The sequence below is a fragment of the Neomonachus schauinslandi genome, chromosome 8, assembly GCF_002201575.2.
Source record: "Neomonachus schauinslandi chromosome 8, ASM220157v2, whole genome shotgun sequence".
Classification (NCBI taxonomy): domain Eukaryota; kingdom Metazoa; phylum Chordata; class Mammalia; order Carnivora; family Phocidae; genus Neomonachus; species Neomonachus schauinslandi.
The window spans coordinates 69,440,199-69,457,453 of NC_058410.1; the positions used below are offsets into that span (position 1 = coordinate 69,440,199).

Consider the following 17,255-nt stretch of genomic DNA (forward strand, 5'->3'; position numbering starts at 1 on the left):
GAGAAGCAGACTCCCCACTGAGCAGGGAGCCCCATGCGGGACTCCATCCCAGGACCCTGGGATCATGACCTGAGCTGAAGGCAGACACTTAACCGACTGAGTTACCCAGGCACCCTCTGGTCCTCTGATTTTACTGAGGTCTCCTCACTTGATTTGAATTCATAGGTGAAAATCTGGGAGAGAATGACCACATTTGTAGCTGTTTCCTATACAAAAATTCTTTATAATTTATTCTAATATATTCTTGAGTTTGAGAACCTATAAACTTTGAGACAGAGCTATTTCTATGTTCATAACTATGACAGAGGTGGTTGTAAATGATGGTTGGCATGAGCTAGGTATGCATACATTTGTATTTTGTTTGCTCAGTGGTCCTCTCAGTGCTTTAAATTTTAATTCAACATAACATTGTAAAAAGTAGAAATTTTTTTTAAGCTTTATTTATTTAAGTAATCTCTATACCCAATGTGGAGCTCAGACTCACAACCTTGAGATCAAGAGTTGCATGCTCTTCTGAGCCAGGCAGGCACCCCAAAAGTAGAAATTTTACTTAAATATTCTGGATTTCAGTTTTTCAGGAAGATTTGGCCAAGTGGGTTTACTTTCCCATGCAGTTAAAAGTTAAACTGTAGCTCCCTCCTTTTGACAAGGACACATGCTGTCCAGATCACTGTGGTCTTCAACAATCCATTTTGCTTCTTCCACATTGAGGTCAGCTGTCATTGGCCTGTATCATTTTGTGCTTGGCTGTCCTTAATCATTTATATTATCTGCCTGTAGGCATCAGGATTTATGACCCTTAGCTTACACTCCTAAGATAGTTATGAAGTTTTCATTAAGGAAACTATATTGTTGTCATAATTTATTTCCCCACTGTACTTGAAATGCTAAGTATATAATACATCCTTTGTATAAAGGACTGATGAGTGCCTGACTGAATGAGACCTCATAGAAATAAATCTATTCACACTCTTGACTTTCGGTTGTGACTAAATAATACCAATCTCTGAGTCTTCAGGATCTGGGGTAGGAAATAGTGGTTTTAATTAAGTTAATCATGTTGAGTTCTTTTCCAGGCTGCTTACAGAAATCTCATCATCATGGGATGGATGCCAGAAATATTTCTTCCGCTCTCTCGCACGGCATGCCAGGCTTAGTGCAGCCTTAGCAGCACCTGCCAAGGTGGGTGATAGAACCTCCGATTGCAGGGGCCCAGGAAAGCTCCCGTTTTGTTCCTCCAGGGCACCATTCTCAGGTCTTGTCAAGTGATCGGAGCCCATTACTGAAAGTGACTGAGCTTTTTGCAGAATATCATTAAACTTACATTATAAATCAGTGTAATTTTGTGTTTAATCAGAGAGCATTTTGTCATAAATTCTCTTAACTTACATTTGCCAACAAGACCAAATGCATAAGAAAAGTTATGTAAGAAAAGCCTCAAGTAGAGAATGCCGTCTTCAGGTCTTTTTCCCTTTGTGAATTGGGAAAAGACCACTAATGTTGATGCTAAACCTAGTCCCTGTTCATGGAACATCAATGATCTGTGGAAGCATAATTTGAGAAGCCCTGCTCAAAAAGATGAATGTGCTGCTTTTAGACTGCAGTATACACCCACAGTTTATCTAAGCAAGGGCGCTTTCCCCAGAGAGTATGGGATGGACGGGCTTTCTCGTGACACCAGCATGGGTGGTGGTGTTTGCCAGCAACAGCCTTGGCATGCTTCCTTCTTCCCCTGCCAGGAGGTGGGCATGAGCAACGTTGAGCGGTGCAAAGGCTTCTCGGCGCATTTGATGAAGATGCTTATCCGACAGCGGCGCTCCCTGACCACACTGACTGAGCAGTGGATCCTCCTCAGGTATCAGCTAACTAGTTAGTTGGGTTTGTGGCATGAATTAGGAAGAATCATGTGAGTCAGCTTTCAATTGTGAAATGCAATTTGAGGCCCAAAGATGCAGATGGAATTTCTCTTGGCTCTGCCCCTTGCTTTTGGTGATAGGCTTCTGCCCTGTGGTTCTGGCAACACCTCTTGGGAGAATGGGCCCTGGGGGATGAGTCCAGGGCCGAATTAGAGAAAGTTGCCATGGCTGAAGTACACCTGGATCTAGATAGAGGGGGCGTTTGTGCGTGACAGGATTGTGTTTATGGTATTGGAGCATCCGTCTCTGGGCACAGATCATATTTGAGGTATTCGTTAGGCTTTTTGGATCACAGAGTTGCAATTTGCTGAGTGTCATACCTGGATGCTTCTCAGTGGAAATAAATATTTAAAAGATGAGGGCAGTTAGGAAATCTGTCGTCCATTTGTTGAATGGATTGTTGACCAAAAGACTGTAATCACTTTGGCTACAGCTGTTTTCTGCTCTACTCATAAGGACTTATCTAACAAAGTATACTACAGTTAAAGATGTTTCTTTTTTTTTTTTTTTATAATGGTTGAAATCACTGCAGTGGTGTGACCATGTTGGGTATAAAAAAGCTGTAAGGGGGTAGGTGATAAGCAGTGAGTTTTGACACTTGTGAAAGATTGAAGACACTTCTTTCAGTCTTTAGAAAGATGTGTTTAAGTATTTTATTTTTTAAAAATATTTATTTATTTGATAGAGACACAGCGAGAGAGGGAACACAACAAGCAGGGGGAGTGGGAGAGGGAGAAGCAGGCTTCCCGATGAGCAGGGAGCCCGATGCGGGGCTCGATCCCAGGACCCTGGGATCATGACCTGAGCCGAAGGCAGATGCTTAACGACTGAGCCACCCAGGCCCCCCAGATGTGTTTAAGTATTTTAAAAGGCATTTCAACAGACTTATCTGGGGGATCCTCTCTTTGATTATGTGAAAAAGCCCCTTCAGAAATAAATGAAGTTACTGTTTAAAAAAACATGGTGACGCAGTTTAAGGTGCCATGTGTTTCCCCCATGGATTTCTCGGCACAGGAACCTCCTTGGCTGTGTGCAGGAGATTCATGGCAGGCTGACTGGCCCACTGGTCTACCCCGTGGCCTTCCCCCCTCAGGATGGTGTGCAGCAGTGGACAGAAAGGCTGCAGCACCTGGCCATGCAGAGCCAGATCCTGCTTGAGCAGCTCTCCTGGTTCCTCCAGTGCTGCCCCAGTGCAGGGCCAACTCCCGGCCAAGGTGAGACCCAGGCACAGGGTCAGCCTTCTGCCCCCTACCCAGAGGGACCAGAACTCACCAAGGGACTGCTTTCCGGAGCAGTACAGGACCTCATCTCATCAGAACTGAGTTACCCATCCCCAGTACCTCGAAATCAGCTGCCCTCTGGTTGCCGGATGCGGAAACAGGACCAGCTTTGGCAACAGTCGACTGCAAGATTAACAGAGATGCTGAAAACCATTAAAACAGTGAAAGCTGATGTTGACAAAATCAGGCAGCAGTCTTGTGAGACTCTCTTTCATTCTTGGTGAGTGTGTTTATGTCTGTACTGTTCTTCTGTGTGTTCGGGGGCTTGCTCAGAGTTTAGTAATGGGATAAAGTGATGAAAGGGATTTTGCTTCAGTTCTCTGTTTTTCCGTGGACCTTCATAGTGCTTTGTGGCATATGTCTAGCTGTAAGTCTTAAGATACAGTGAATTTTCCCCTGCTTACATTTTAGTGGTTGGAGGGAGGGTGTAGCCCCTTCCTCTCAACATTGTGGCATTTCTGTTGTTGCAGGAAGGATTTTGAAGTTTGCTCTTCTGGGCTGAGTTGCCTGTCCCAGATGTCAGTTCATTTGCAAGGCCTGGAGTCCTTATTCCTTATTCCAGGGATTGAGGTTGAGCAAACAGACCGACAAATGGCATTAGTTGAGAGCCTGGAATATTTAAGAGGAGAAATCAATAAAGCCACAGATGACTTTACTACCTGGAAGACACATCTGCTTGCTTTAGGCAGCCAAGGAGGTAAGGACTGTCATCGACAAGGGAGTCAAAGCCCAGGGTAGGAGTGAGGTCCTGTAGATTTAAGTCTAGACTATCCTAAAGACACCCTGTGTTTTGTTCCATACGTATATTTGCCCAGGGTTCTAAGGTGGGCAGGTGTGGTTGGAACCCACAGCTCCTAACTCTTGATGCCTCATTTCTTTGAGTACCTTGCCTCTGAATTCATCATGTCACTTTGTGTAGGGAGGCAGCACAGGCTCACTCGCTGTTAGTGACCGTTCTCTCTTGGACTGAAAGCTGAGGGCTGATATTTGGACTGAGTTGGTGTTTATACACACCATCTTAACTAGATTCATATTTTTGGCATTCTTCCAGCAAAGCTTTCAATAAAAGGTGATAAACTCTTGTGGGTTTATCTAGACGAGGAAAATGTCTCATTCATCTTTGTGTTCGGCAGTTTGACATGGTGGCTCACCCACAGTAGGTGCTTGACAGGTGGCCGTTTGTAAAAAATAACAAATGACAATTGTTAATGATTTCCAGAGGCACTGAAACATATGATTGGAGTTTTTGTTTGTTTCCCACCATGTTACTTACTAGGAAACCAAATGTTGGAGGAAGGGTTTGTGGAAGATTTTTCAGAGCAAGTGGAAACTGCCATCCGGGCCATCCTTTGTGCCATCCAGAACTTAGCAGAGGGAAACAGTAAAAAGACAGAGGAGACCACTGACCAAACGAGACCACAGGAAGAGGATGGTATGTCTGACATCAGGCAAAAACTGTTTTTTTTTTTTTTAAAGATTTTTATTTATTTATTTGAGACAGAGAGAATGAGAGACAGAGAGCATGAGAGGGAGGAGGGTCAGAGGGAGAAGCAGACTCCCTGCCGAGCAGGGAGCCTGACGTGGGACTCGATCCCGGGACTCCAGGATCATGACCTGAGCCGAAGGCAGTCGCTCAACCAACTGAGCCACCCAGGCGCCCCGCAAAAACTGTTTTTATACTTGATTTTATCTTTGTAGCTAAATATTTAAGGACCAATATTAGGAATGATGACTGGATGAATGGAGACGAAAGGGTTTATTTTGTTATTCATCATGTCTTCCTTTTCTGTGAATGAAAGAGGCAGCAGGCTTTGAGAGACTGCAATTGGGACATCTAACAAAACTCTTAGAGGATGACCTCTGGGCGGACGTGAGCGCTCTGCATGTGCAGAAAATAATTTCTGCTGTCTCTGAGCTGTTGGAGAGACTGAAATCGTATGCTGAGGATGGCATAGCAGCGAAGCACATGGTAACCAATGGTTCTTTATAAGCTTCTTGCTATCTAGTATCTAGAGTGGGCCAACCAAAGGCAGAGTAGGTTTTTCACTTTGCTCCATGTGAATGGTCCCAGAGCAGGCCTTTGTGGCAAAAATCACTAAGAATTTGATTTCTTTACGCATGTAAACATCACTGACAAACTCTGAAAAGCTTAGGGCTTGCTAGCTAAGGGTTACAGTTGTAAGATGCACAGATGCAAAAAATGCCAGCAATCCAGAGTATCTGTTATCTTGGGATTCTTTCATACCCAACCACATAGTCCTGGGTATTTGATGTTAATGTGGGTGTTGCTGCTGTCAACTAAGGCTCGATGGCCACACCCTGCAAATACCATTCCCTTCACAACAAGCCAGCAGAGGGGGCAGTTGCTGGGTCCATAATAGTCCAGACAAGCAACTTATTTTGTAGGACATTGTAAGTCTGTAGCATTGCTTCCAGTGCCAACTTTGATTCGGAATAGAATTTGTTTATAAACATCTTATTTAAAAACAAAAATAAAAAACCTTGTTAACTAAATGAAACTTAAATGACAGAATTTAAAAGTGTACTTTTTGTGAGGGTTTGTGTGAACAGGGAAGAAATGTCAGACAGAAGAGGGGGGTATGTGTGTGTGTGTGTGTGTGTGTGTAAGAGAAAATAATACATAAAACTTACATTAGTGGCATTTAGTACATTCACAGTGTTGGGCAACGATTGTTGCTATCTAGTTGCAAAACATCTGTATTACCCCAGAGAAAACTCAGTACCCATTACGTAGTATGAGCAGTATGTGATCTCTCACCTGCAGTTCTTCAGCCAGTCCTGCTGCTTGTTGGTGCGTCTGGTGCCCATGCTGTCCAGGTACTCAGACCTCGTCCTCTTCTTCCTGACCATGTCTTTGGCGACTCACCGTAGCACTGCAAAGCTGCTCTCTGTGCTTGCCCAGGTCTTCACAGAGCTTGCCCAGGAGGTAAGGACTGTTCATGGGAAGCATGCTTGGACAGCCAGTACCAAATACTCCAGACCCATTAGTGCATGGTTCCCAGGCTTTTTTGGGACCTTCACAAATAGCAGGAGGTGATTTGCTCTCCCTGTGGATTTGTCAGGGCTTTGTCCAACACCCTTTTGCTATACCTGTTTCTACTAAGGTCTTGGAACCTGCAGGTCCCCCACTGATGGATTCCCTAGACTCCAGAGGCTGTCCTGAGCCTCAGTCTCCTCATTTGTAAAATGAGATCGGTCTACACTCCTTAACATTTTTATGAGAACTACTTTATTTTAGATATATACTTTGTTTTGTTTTGATTTCCTTAGTATTCTAAGATTTTCTCCAGATCTAAGTACAATATAGGCGAGAGTCACTTGAGGAAGATAGGAATTTACAAACTGAAGATGGCATCTAGCCTTCTTGTAAATGGTCAAGCGTTCTTACTTCTGACTAGAGGATAAATGTTTTATTTGTTGAGTAATAAATAAATGAATTAGTCCAATTTGCTCCCTCTATCCGATGGGCACTGAGCCAGTGTCACATCCCATCACTCCTTGGAGTCCTGCCACTGTGTGCAAAAGACAGTGGCAGGACAGTGTATGGTGAGGGTGCCCTGGGATTTGGATTGGCTGTGTTTGTCCAGTTGTGCTCTTGCTCTTGTCTGACAGGCTCTAGAATGACTTTGGCCTGTGCTTTGAGGTGGGGTATAGGGGTTCTGATAAAAGCAAAGTGTTAGGAGCCCTTTGGCTGTTCTAGACGTAGCTCCTGTAGTGATGTCCCCTCCTCCTGTATGGTTGTATTCTGCCTATACCACAACCTATTTTAAAACAATGTAGCTCAATGGGAAAATTAGGTAGGTTAACCAAAACATATTTTTCAATCAACATCTAAGAATACATGTCTGTTCAAGTTGTATTCATATCCTTTCTGAGTAGTCCTGAGGGAAATTGAAAGTAGGTTCCACTCAGTGCTAAGGTAATAGATCTAGGTTGTAATTACAACACCTAATCCACGGAAAGCTATTTCTATGTAACTAAGTCACAATCAGTGACTGGTGTGGGGATCTTAATTCCTTTTTAGTTGGCAGCTGATTTTTTAGCGCTTTTTCATCCTAAGATTAACAAATGATAGCTTGTCTGATAAAATTTCTGATTGAGAACCACTATTTTCTTCTACTTGTTTTTCTGTTCATTTTTGTCCCACATCCTAGTAGTTGATTTTCCTTTTCAAACTATTTTCCAACACAAAACACTTTTATCTTAACCCTTCACATGTGTTTCTTTGTCTGATCTTGTTCTTGACTCTCGACCCCCATGCTGTGCCAGCTGCCTTGGCAGAAAATGCCGGATGTAGCACGTACACCAAGAGTGACAGTTTTACCTCAAGAGTTGAGGGGGAGGCATTTTTTTTAATATTAAAATTAACATTTTACTTGCACATCACACCAAACTTTCTTCAGTTTTTGAAGTAAAAATGAAATCTCCCGCTGTGGCATCTGCTTCAAGTTGCTCTACCTCCAGGGTTACAAGTCTTCTCTCCCTCCACTCTTTCTTCTCAGGCTTACTAACTTGAGAAGTAAATAAAGAAGGACGAAATCCCTTTGGGATTTAGACATCGAGAGGTTCTACCCTTACTCAGTGACTTGCTCCTAAATACTGTCTTAGCATTAATTCATTCTGATTTTTGTCTTGCCAAATGAAATTACTACACACCAGAGGGCCTCTACGAAGTCAAACCTTCCATGTTAAATATGATGTCAAGCTTTGAAACTGCATAGTAACTTATCAGCAAGGAAGAATGTCAAAGGTCTACTGGATGTATTTCCATCAGATTGAAAATACTGAGCTAGAGGAAAGCTAAAACAGTTTTTTTTTCCTGTCTTTTGTTGCTTTTGTACCTAATTGTTCACTCTTATTTTTAAGGGATTTTGCCTGCCCAAAGAATTCATGGAAGATTCAGCAGGAGAGGGAGCAACTGAGTTCCATGACTATGAGGGAGGTGGAATTGGGGAAGGCGAGGGCATGAAAGATGTGAGTGACCAGATAGAAAATGAAGAACAGGTATGTTTTCACATGCCCGAAACATGCACACAGTTTACAGAAACTCACTCCCTTTTCCCTTTCTTTTCAATATTAAGTTTTACACGTGAATGTTTTTTACTAGGTTAATGGTTTTCAAACTGTGATCCGTGGAGCCCTAAGAATACTAAAGCTTTAGCCCTAAGAATACCACTAAAGTGGGTGTAAATAAAAAGCTAAAAGACCACAGAAAGGAACTTTGCAGCTCAGTTATTAGTTATGGCTATAATTTGAAAGGGAAATTATTAAAAATTTTTTATTTTAAATGGGGGAGATCTTTGCTGATGATTTTTCTAGAGTAATTTTGGTAGTGGCTCATTTAAGGATAACAAAATTTAACTATTTTAAGTAACAAATGCATTAAATAATAATGCCAGTGTTTACTATTAAGAGGTTTTATTGTATGTCTTTAAGACCTGTTGAAAAATTTTAATCTGTATCCTCTTTTGGTTGGAATCAAGAATGTTGTTTTGAAATAGATGCTCTGGGTTAAGATTGTTGTGTTGCTTTTTTAAATTCCTATCTCATTTGGGAGTGATTTTTTTTTTTTCCCCATACTATTAAGAGATAATAGAATTTCTTTTTAGCACCTATATTCTAAGTCTAAAGCAGACCATAAATTTTTATTTAAGGTATGGTTATAGCCATTAAAAATAAAGGAGCAAACCAATTCAAACTTCTTCTCATCCTTTGAAGGGAAAACTGGAAAGAGAAACCAAAAGAGTTATGCTAGTGTTGATGTGGTAGAGCTCTGTTTAATACACATACATTTTAAATTTGGCTTTTCTGTATTTCTCAAATTTAACTTCGTCAACAGTATTTTTCTCATGGAAAAAAATTAAAGCAAAAAAATTACAAACTTAATAGGAAAGTGCAATCCAAAGCAAAAAACATTAAGGTGGGATAAAAGCCATCAGAACAATTTGGCAGTATCTCATAAATTTTAATTGTGTGTATTCTTTGACCTAAGAATTCCATGTTTTCTGACAGAAATGCCAATAAGGGTCAAAGATAAGCGTATGAAGGAGTGTTTTTTTGTACAAGGATATTCCCTATAGCATTATTTGTAATGGTGAAAATTGTGAAAGGATCCAAATATTTATCAGGAGGAAATTGTTTAAATTATGATACCATCTATGCAGAACAGTGCTATAAGTTAGAATGAGATAGATTTATATGTATCAACATGGAAATATATCTATGGGACATTTTTAAATTTTATTAATTTCTTTTTAAAGATTTTTTTATTTATTCATTTGAGACACAGAGATAGAGCATGAGCAGGGGGAGAGGCAGAGAGAGTGGGAGAAGCAGGCTCCCCACTGAGCCAGGAGTCCAATCTGGGGCTCAATTCCAGGACCCAGGGATCATGATCTGTGCTGAAGGCAGATGCCTAACCATCTGATCCACCCAGGCACCCCCATTTTTTAATTTTAAAAAAGAAAAGCAGGGGTGACTGGCTGGCTCAGTCAATAGAGCATACAACTCTTGATCTCAGGGTCATGAGTTTGATCCCCACATTGGGTGTAGAGATTACTTAAAAAGAAATCTTAAAAAAGAGAAGAAAAGCAAATTGCAAAAACAGTTTGTAAAGCAATGATTCTTTTTTGTTTAAAAAGATATTGGGAGACAGGTACTGATACAGATTGCCTAGGTGTATTCATGGATAAAGAGATGGACCAGAATGTCACCGATACTGATTTCTTTGGGAGTTTTGGAGGATGGTGGTGCTGTGGAAAACTTACTTTCTGTTTTGCTTAGAATTATTTTGATGGGATTTTATTATGCTTGTATTTTTAAAAAGCACTTTTAAAATCCAACCTTAATAAGAGAACAGTCATGAATCTTCTGCCCCAGATATCACCTAGAGTATATAGGAATATGTAGTTTAAGGAAAAGTGAACAAAATTACATTCAGTTACTATATATGAGAGACCAAAGTGATAAAAATATTAAAACCGAGGACAATATAAGATTGAATTTTTTTATCCTTCTTATTCTTAAGAACTCATATTCTTTTTTTTTAAAGAATGCGTATTCTTTTCAATGTCTGAATTTTTTTTTTTTAACAATTTACATGAAGAAACCATCAACAAAATTCTATATTCTCTAATCCCAGTGCAGTAAAACTGGAAATTACAGACATATTAAAGCAAACCAGAAATTATTGTGTGTGGTTATCCCTGTTGGTTCTCCTTTTTTTCTCTCCCCAGAGTTAACTTTTACCATTAATGTTGGCATTTAAATATTTATATTCTATTTAGAGTTGAATAAACATTAGCAAAGTTACGATATTTATTTTTTCTATGCTACTTTTTGATATAGGCAGAAGATACATTTCATAAAGGTCAAGAAAAGGATAAAGAGGATCCTGACTCAAAATCAGACATTAAGGGCGAGGATAATGCCATTGAGATGTCAGAAGACTTTGATGGGAAAATGCATGATGGGGAACTTGAAGAACAAGGTTTGCGATTATCTGTCACTTCATTCTTGTTTTTAAAAAATATTTTATCTAAAATATATATGTATATATATATTTTATCTGGGAAATTACATGTTCCCAATAAGGAGCCTATTACAATCTTTTGGAACAAGTTTATTACTCTGCATAACTGCAAATGAAAACATCAGCATATGCATATTTCATTACTCTCTCCACTGAAGCAGAAGTCTAGAGTCAGTTTTGGAGATTCTTCTGAGTAAACTGAGACATTGACTGGTACTTTGGCTGCCTCATGTGCTAGATGCAGTGACGGAATCCCCTTCAGGGAAGCCTGAAAGAGCAAGGAGAGAGATCTCTAACAGAGCTTGGCACTCAGCTCAAAAGTAAATTGGTCAGGGTAGTTTCTTAAAAAACAAAAACAAAAACATAAAAACAGTAGACATTTGTTACAGATGATTTGGAACAAGAGTGCAGGAGTGAAATAGATAGCCCTTAGGCTTACCACCCAAACCACTTAATAAACTTTAGTTTATTTTTTCCATATAGTGCATATGTGTATGTGTATGTGTATGTGTGTGTGTATACACACACACATACACATACACATACACACATGCACCATAAATAGTTCCATAGTTTGCTTTTTTTCTTTATCCTTTTTTTAGAAAGTGGGGGTAAGGGGCAGAGAGAGAGGGAGAGAGAGAATCTTAGGCAAGCTGCATGCCCAGTGCAGAACCTGATGCAGGGCCTGATCTCACAAGCCTGAGATCATGACCTCAGCCAAAATCAAGAGTTGGACACTTAACCGACTGAGCCACTCATGCGCCACTATAGTCTGCTTTTTTCATTTAACATGAACATTCCCCTCTCATTACAAATTGTTTGAGAATGTGATTTCTTATGGCACATCATCACCTGTCATATGTTTGTTCCATAATTCGGTTATTGCCCTAAATTTCTGTCAAGAGCTTAATTTGAGATATCCTGTCTTATTGTAAGTGAAGTTCTTGCAGAAATGAAAGTTGACTGTAGAGCAGAAAAGTACACACTTGCCTAAGCAGCATAAGAATATAACCTTTGGCACAGTAGACCTTGAGCAAAAACAATGGCAAGAAAATTTTGATTGAGTTAGACACATGATGTTAGATGTTGGATAAAATAGAAGTGTATAGTATGTTGGAGATGGGGAGAAACCTTGGAAATCATTTAAGTCTTTCATTTCACAGATAAGAAACCAAAACCCAGGGAAGTTGCTGAGTCTCATAATGAATATTCCCCTCAGCATCAGAAGTAGACACCTTGACAGCTATTCCACCACCCTTCTGTTTGTTAATATCCCACATTACAGACTTCTTTTTTCCTTCAGATCGTTTGTAAAACACAGTAGGACTACTTCAGCAGATCTAAAGGCATCTGCCTGTACAGTGTTCTGTAAGCACAAGCAGTAAATCTCAGGTGGGGCACTTGCCAGGTAGTGGGTCCATGCCTCTTCTGCACACATGGACCAGTCAGTTTGGGGATTTGCCTGACTAAGCTCAGTGCCTTCCCTTTCAGAAGAGGATGATGGGAAATCAGATAGTGAGGGCGGAGACCTGGATAAACAAATGGGCGATCTGAATGGTGAGGAAGCTGACAAACTAGATGAGAGGCTTTGGGGTGATGACGACGAAGAGGAGGAAGATGAAGAGGAAGAAGACAGTAAAACTGAAGAAACAGGACCAGGAATGGATGAGGTAATTAAAAGACTCCCCCCATCCTATAGTCCCCAGGTTGAGAGGAGACATTCTTCCCACCAGCTACCACTCCATCATTTACTGCTGTTCCTTTTCTTTGTTTTTCTTCTTTCTTTCATCCCTCTTTTTTTTTCCTCTTTGATCTATCTTACTTGATTGTATTCAGAACCAGAAGAATGGTCTTATCTGGGCCGTCCCATGTGTTATGGAGGAGGGAAGTTAAGAAGACTCAGTGCAAATGCTTTGATTCTGCTGTTGACGACTGAACTTCTCCAGCTCTCTGCTTAGGAGAAGTTCAGGGCTGAGTGGGACTCCCCAGCAGCATAGCGTGACCCATTCCACTGTTCACACACCTGCTATTACTGTGGCTGTCTGGACCAAGCCAGACTGCTCTTTCCAGGTCATGAAGGACACCCTGTCAGCTGGATATTTCCATGGCATTGGCCCAACAGGCAGAAATTCTACATGCCTAAGAGCTACTTTAGGTAGAATCAACCTATATGAAAGTAGTTTCTTAGATTGAGAGTAATGATTTTGTGTTTTTTTTCTTCCTTTGACATTTAGGAAGATTGTGGACTTGTTGCCAAAGATGACAACTTGGATGCTGGGAAGTCAAACAGAAATAAAAGCCAAGATAAGAAGGAAGAAAAGGAAGAAGCAGAAGTTGCTGATGATGGACCGGGCCAGGACAAAATTAATGAACAAATAGATGAGGTGATGAGGATTTGAAACCCATCCACCCCTGATTCCAGGCCAGGGCTGTCACACCACACAGCTCCTGGGGAGTCTCACGACCTTTTTTTTTTTTTTTTCCTATTCATCAATTGTTTTCCCATTGCCTCATAAAAGAACATGTAACAAAGTCTCTTTACAGGACATAAAATATCTAATACTTGGTTACTAATGAGGTGTTCCTCATGCTGTTTGGGCTCATGCTGGAGTTTGGAAGCTCAATTCTCTTATTCTTTTCCATATATCTCCTCATAAACTTTAGTTTCCTTTTTGAAATTAAGTAACACAGTACCTCTTATCGGTGGAGAACCTGCATAGAAAGTGAAGTTTGAAATTCCAGCATGAAAATTCTGGAAGCATTAGTAAAATTCTAAAGTGTGGGGGAAATTTTAGAGAAGAGACTTTGTATTCTTTTAGCATTACTGCTTAGAGCTAATATATGCAGATGCTACTTTTTAAAAAAGTTTTATTTTTTCCTGTTCTCTCCATTGTCCAAAGAGGGAATATGATGAGAATGAGGTAGACCCTTACCATGGCAATCAGGAGAAGCTGCCAGAACCTGAGGCCTTGGACCTTCCAGACGACTTGAACCTAGACAGTGAAGACAAGAACGGTAGTGAGGACACAGACCATGAAGAAGGAGGTGTGTCTTTCAAAACCTAAAGAGACCATTTGGAATTCACTGAAAATGAGCAGTAACCAATTTCTTCATGCCATATCATGGCCAGGTCATAAATCATGTCTGGTCAGCTCAATTCCAGTTTGAGAAAATTGTTTGCTTTGTCTCTGTAGTGTTTCTCACCTGAGTTAGACTTAAAGCGTAAGCTAAGTAGAATTAAAGTAAACCAGCACGTTTTTGTCATTAATGTCCTCTCCTGTCCTGTGTTTTAGCATTACGGTACCTGGGTGGTGCTTCATCCCACAGAGCTTCATTTCCCCACCACCATCTTGATGTCCCATGTCATGGGTTGATGTAAACACTGCAGTCTGGGAATATATAGGCCTCTTGTGGAGCCTAGTTTCAGCCTCTTAGAGAAATGACTGTTTCAGTTATTGATTGCTATGCTTATGTTATGTGTTTAGTTTGAAATATGAAGTCATTGTTATGGGGAATGAAATTGAATAATCAAGAGAAATCACATGGCACTTGACAGTAATCTGCCTGTCACCCACTGTTCAGTTTGAGTGACTTCCCTAGGGAGAGCTGTCTGGTATTGGAAGCATTGTAGAGAAAATGCCCCTATAATAGAAGGTCCCCAGTCATGGTGGGTAATCACACAGAAAGATAGGAGCTAGCCTCACTCTGCTTCATAATGAATCGGTTACATAGATAAGCTATTAAACTTTTTTAAACACCATATTGGACAAAATTAGCAAGTTATGAAAGAGGTACCATTTATATAAAAGTTTAATATTATATATTATTAATAGGTACATCAAATGTAGGAAAACATAGGAATAAAACACAACAACTTCAGGTTATGGTGACCTCTGAGGAAGTAGGAAGGGCAGAGGCATCCAGAATCCATATAGTTGTACCCAGAACCACTTATTTCTTAAAAACAAGTAACTGAAGTTTCATATAAATATGACAAAATATTTATATCTGTTAAATCTAGGAGGTAAGTATATGGCTCTTATAATTTTAAAATGCAGTTATCATGCTTTAAATTTAATTTAGTAATTTAAATTTGTGAACTTGCTATTTAACCAGAAATTATTTGGTTGAAGATTTGATAGAGGCTTTCCTCATGCTAAGAACAAGTCTTCACTCTCTGAATCTCTAGCTTACTTTTTTTGTTGTTTTCATTTTCCTATAGCTTTATTAAGAAAGCTAAAAGAAAATCTCCCAACGTCTATGAAGGCCAGACTTCTTATATTAAATTCTAGCTAAATTTTGGGGTGCCTGAGTGGCTCAGTCGGTTAAGCTTATGTTCCCTCTCTTGCTGTGTGTCTCTCTGTCAAATAAATAAATAAAATCTTAAAAAAAAAATTTTTTTTTTATTTAGGAGAGTGAGAGAACACGAGAGGGGGGAGGGTTAGAGGAAGAGGGAGAAGCAGACTCCCCACTGAGCAGGGAGCCCAATGTGAGGCTTGATCGTGGGGCTCGATCCTGGGACTCTGGGATCATGATCTGAGCCAGAGGCAGACGCTTAAATGATTGAGCCACTCAGGCACCCCTAGGAATGTTCTTTTAATAAATAAAACTTTTCCAAATAGGATTATTTCCATTGAATGTATGTTGTATTTTCTGTGTATGATAAAGAAGGATGTCTGTCAATTATTCCGAAGGATAATATCCTTTCCTATCTTTGGTTTCCTATTGTTGTGTTGGCTTTTAGGATTTTTTTAGTGGATTACTTAGAATTTTTTTAGTGAAATGCACCATCCAGACAATTGTATGTAACAGATACATACAATTTAGAGCAGGGGTAAGCAAACTTTTTCTGTAAAGGGTCAGATAATATAATTTATAGGCCATAAACTGCAACAAGGGTTGCAAAAACTCCATTCTGTTTTTGTAGTAATATGAAAGCAGCCATAGGCAATACAGAATGGGTGGGCTAAACACAAAGGTAAGCAAATAGATGTGTCTATATTCCAGTAAAACTTTATTTACAGAGGCACATCAGCCAGATTTGGCCCTGGGGGCCATAGTTTGCCAATTCTTGGTTCGAGACTAATAATAAAATTTGTGTAACTCGATCCCATGTTAAATCATGTTGAATTCTTTGTTTTTTGTTGTATCTATCTAGAAGAAAATCCTTTGGAAATTAAAGAAAAGCCAATGGATACTGAAGAAGCAGATCCTGAAGCTGAGGAAATAAAGGAAGAGATCGAGGCTGACCACAGTGAAGGTCAGGGTCAACATGAGCCTGAGGAAGGCCCCAGTGAAGAGGAGAAGGGCGAGGGGGAGGAAGAGATGGACACAGGAGCTGATGACCAAGACAAAGATACTGCTGAACATTCTGAAGAAAACTCCGAGGATGAGCGACAGTCTCTGGAGGACAAGGACAAGGAAGCCAGTGAGGACAGTGCAGAGAATGGTGTTCCTGTTGACCAAGGTCTCCAGCCCCAGGTGCTGTTGAGTGTCTGGCTTGTCTCAAGTTAAAAGTAATAGGAGAGATTACTTTGTTCCTAGCAGAATCTTTTAGGATACTTCTCTATCACCAGGTGGTGTTGCTGAGCAGCATTAAGTTTCTGTTTAAGACCCTTTCTGCCTGATACCTTCCATGCATGCTGAGGAGTAGGGCACCTGCTTGTTGCAGGAACCCCCCCGCCCCCCCCACCCCCATCCACCCCACTGCCTCATATTCTTCCCCCAGAGTATGTCAATGTGGTGTCTGCTTACCCTGCAGAAGCAAGAAGAAGAAGAAGACGGGGAGAACTCTGACACAGGGGAGCAGGTGCCAGAGGCCACGGAGAGGAAAGAGCACGACTCCTGTGGGCAGACCGGGTTGGAGAGCATACAGAGCGCACAGGCTGTGGAGCTGGCTGGAGCCGCACCTGAGAAGGAGCAGGGAAAGGAGGTGATAGGCCCTCATTGCCTCTGCCGGCTGCCTCTAGGAGGGTCTCTTTTCCCTGGGTGAAATCACCATCTATTTAGCAGTAGTTGGTATATGTGTGATGTTGTTCTGTTGACATCTAAAGAGATCATCTTCCATCCTTTGAGAAAGTGATTGGATACCTACTTTTATGTGCATCTCAGAACAGACCCTAGAATATTGGCTACACGCTGGACTTAGGTATTCTGCTTAAAGAGAAAGAGCTGTTAGACTGGTAGTTCTTCATGGCAGAATCAGGTTCATGTTATTTTTTAGAAAGCTCCCAAGTAAAGATAGGTTGAATTTAGACTTTAGAGCCAGTACTGTGCTTCTAATAGTAGTTCCCTTTTCCTTGCTGTCCACCAGGCTCTAAAGGGGTTTTTTTGTTTGTTTGTTTTAAGAGAGGGAGAGAGAATGAGCGCATGAACATAGGGGGAGGGGCTGAGGGAGAGAGAAAATCTTGAACAGGCTCCAGCTCCCAGCACAGAACCCAACCCGGGACACAATCTCACAACCCTGAAATCATGACCTGAGCCAAAATGAAGAGTTGATGCTTAAAT

The 17,255-nt window shown here is 40.8% G+C and overlaps 1 protein-coding gene across 1 annotated transcript in view; it reads left to right on the top strand.

Annotated features, from left to right (window-relative positions):
• The window catches only part of MDN1 (midasin AAA ATPase 1), a 161,247-nt gene that overhangs the window by 129,973 nt on the left and 14,019 nt on the right, over window positions 1–17,255 (top strand). The window contains 15 exon segments of the mRNA XM_021693677.2: window positions 1,077–1,182; window positions 1,740–1,855; window positions 2,931–3,416; window positions 3,667–3,893; window positions 4,473–4,628; window positions 5,002–5,165; window positions 5,982–6,143; window positions 8,084–8,221; window positions 10,565–10,706; window positions 12,240–12,418; window positions 12,983–13,132; window positions 13,649–13,793; window positions 14,400–14,402; window positions 15,907–16,229; window positions 16,510–16,680. Coding sequence (XP_021549352.2) covers window positions 1,077–1,182; window positions 1,740–1,855; window positions 2,931–3,416; window positions 3,667–3,893; window positions 4,473–4,628; window positions 5,002–5,165; window positions 5,982–6,143; window positions 8,084–8,221; window positions 10,565–10,706; window positions 12,240–12,418; window positions 12,983–13,132; window positions 13,649–13,793; window positions 14,400–14,402; window positions 15,907–16,229; window positions 16,510–16,680 — 2,668 coding nt within the window.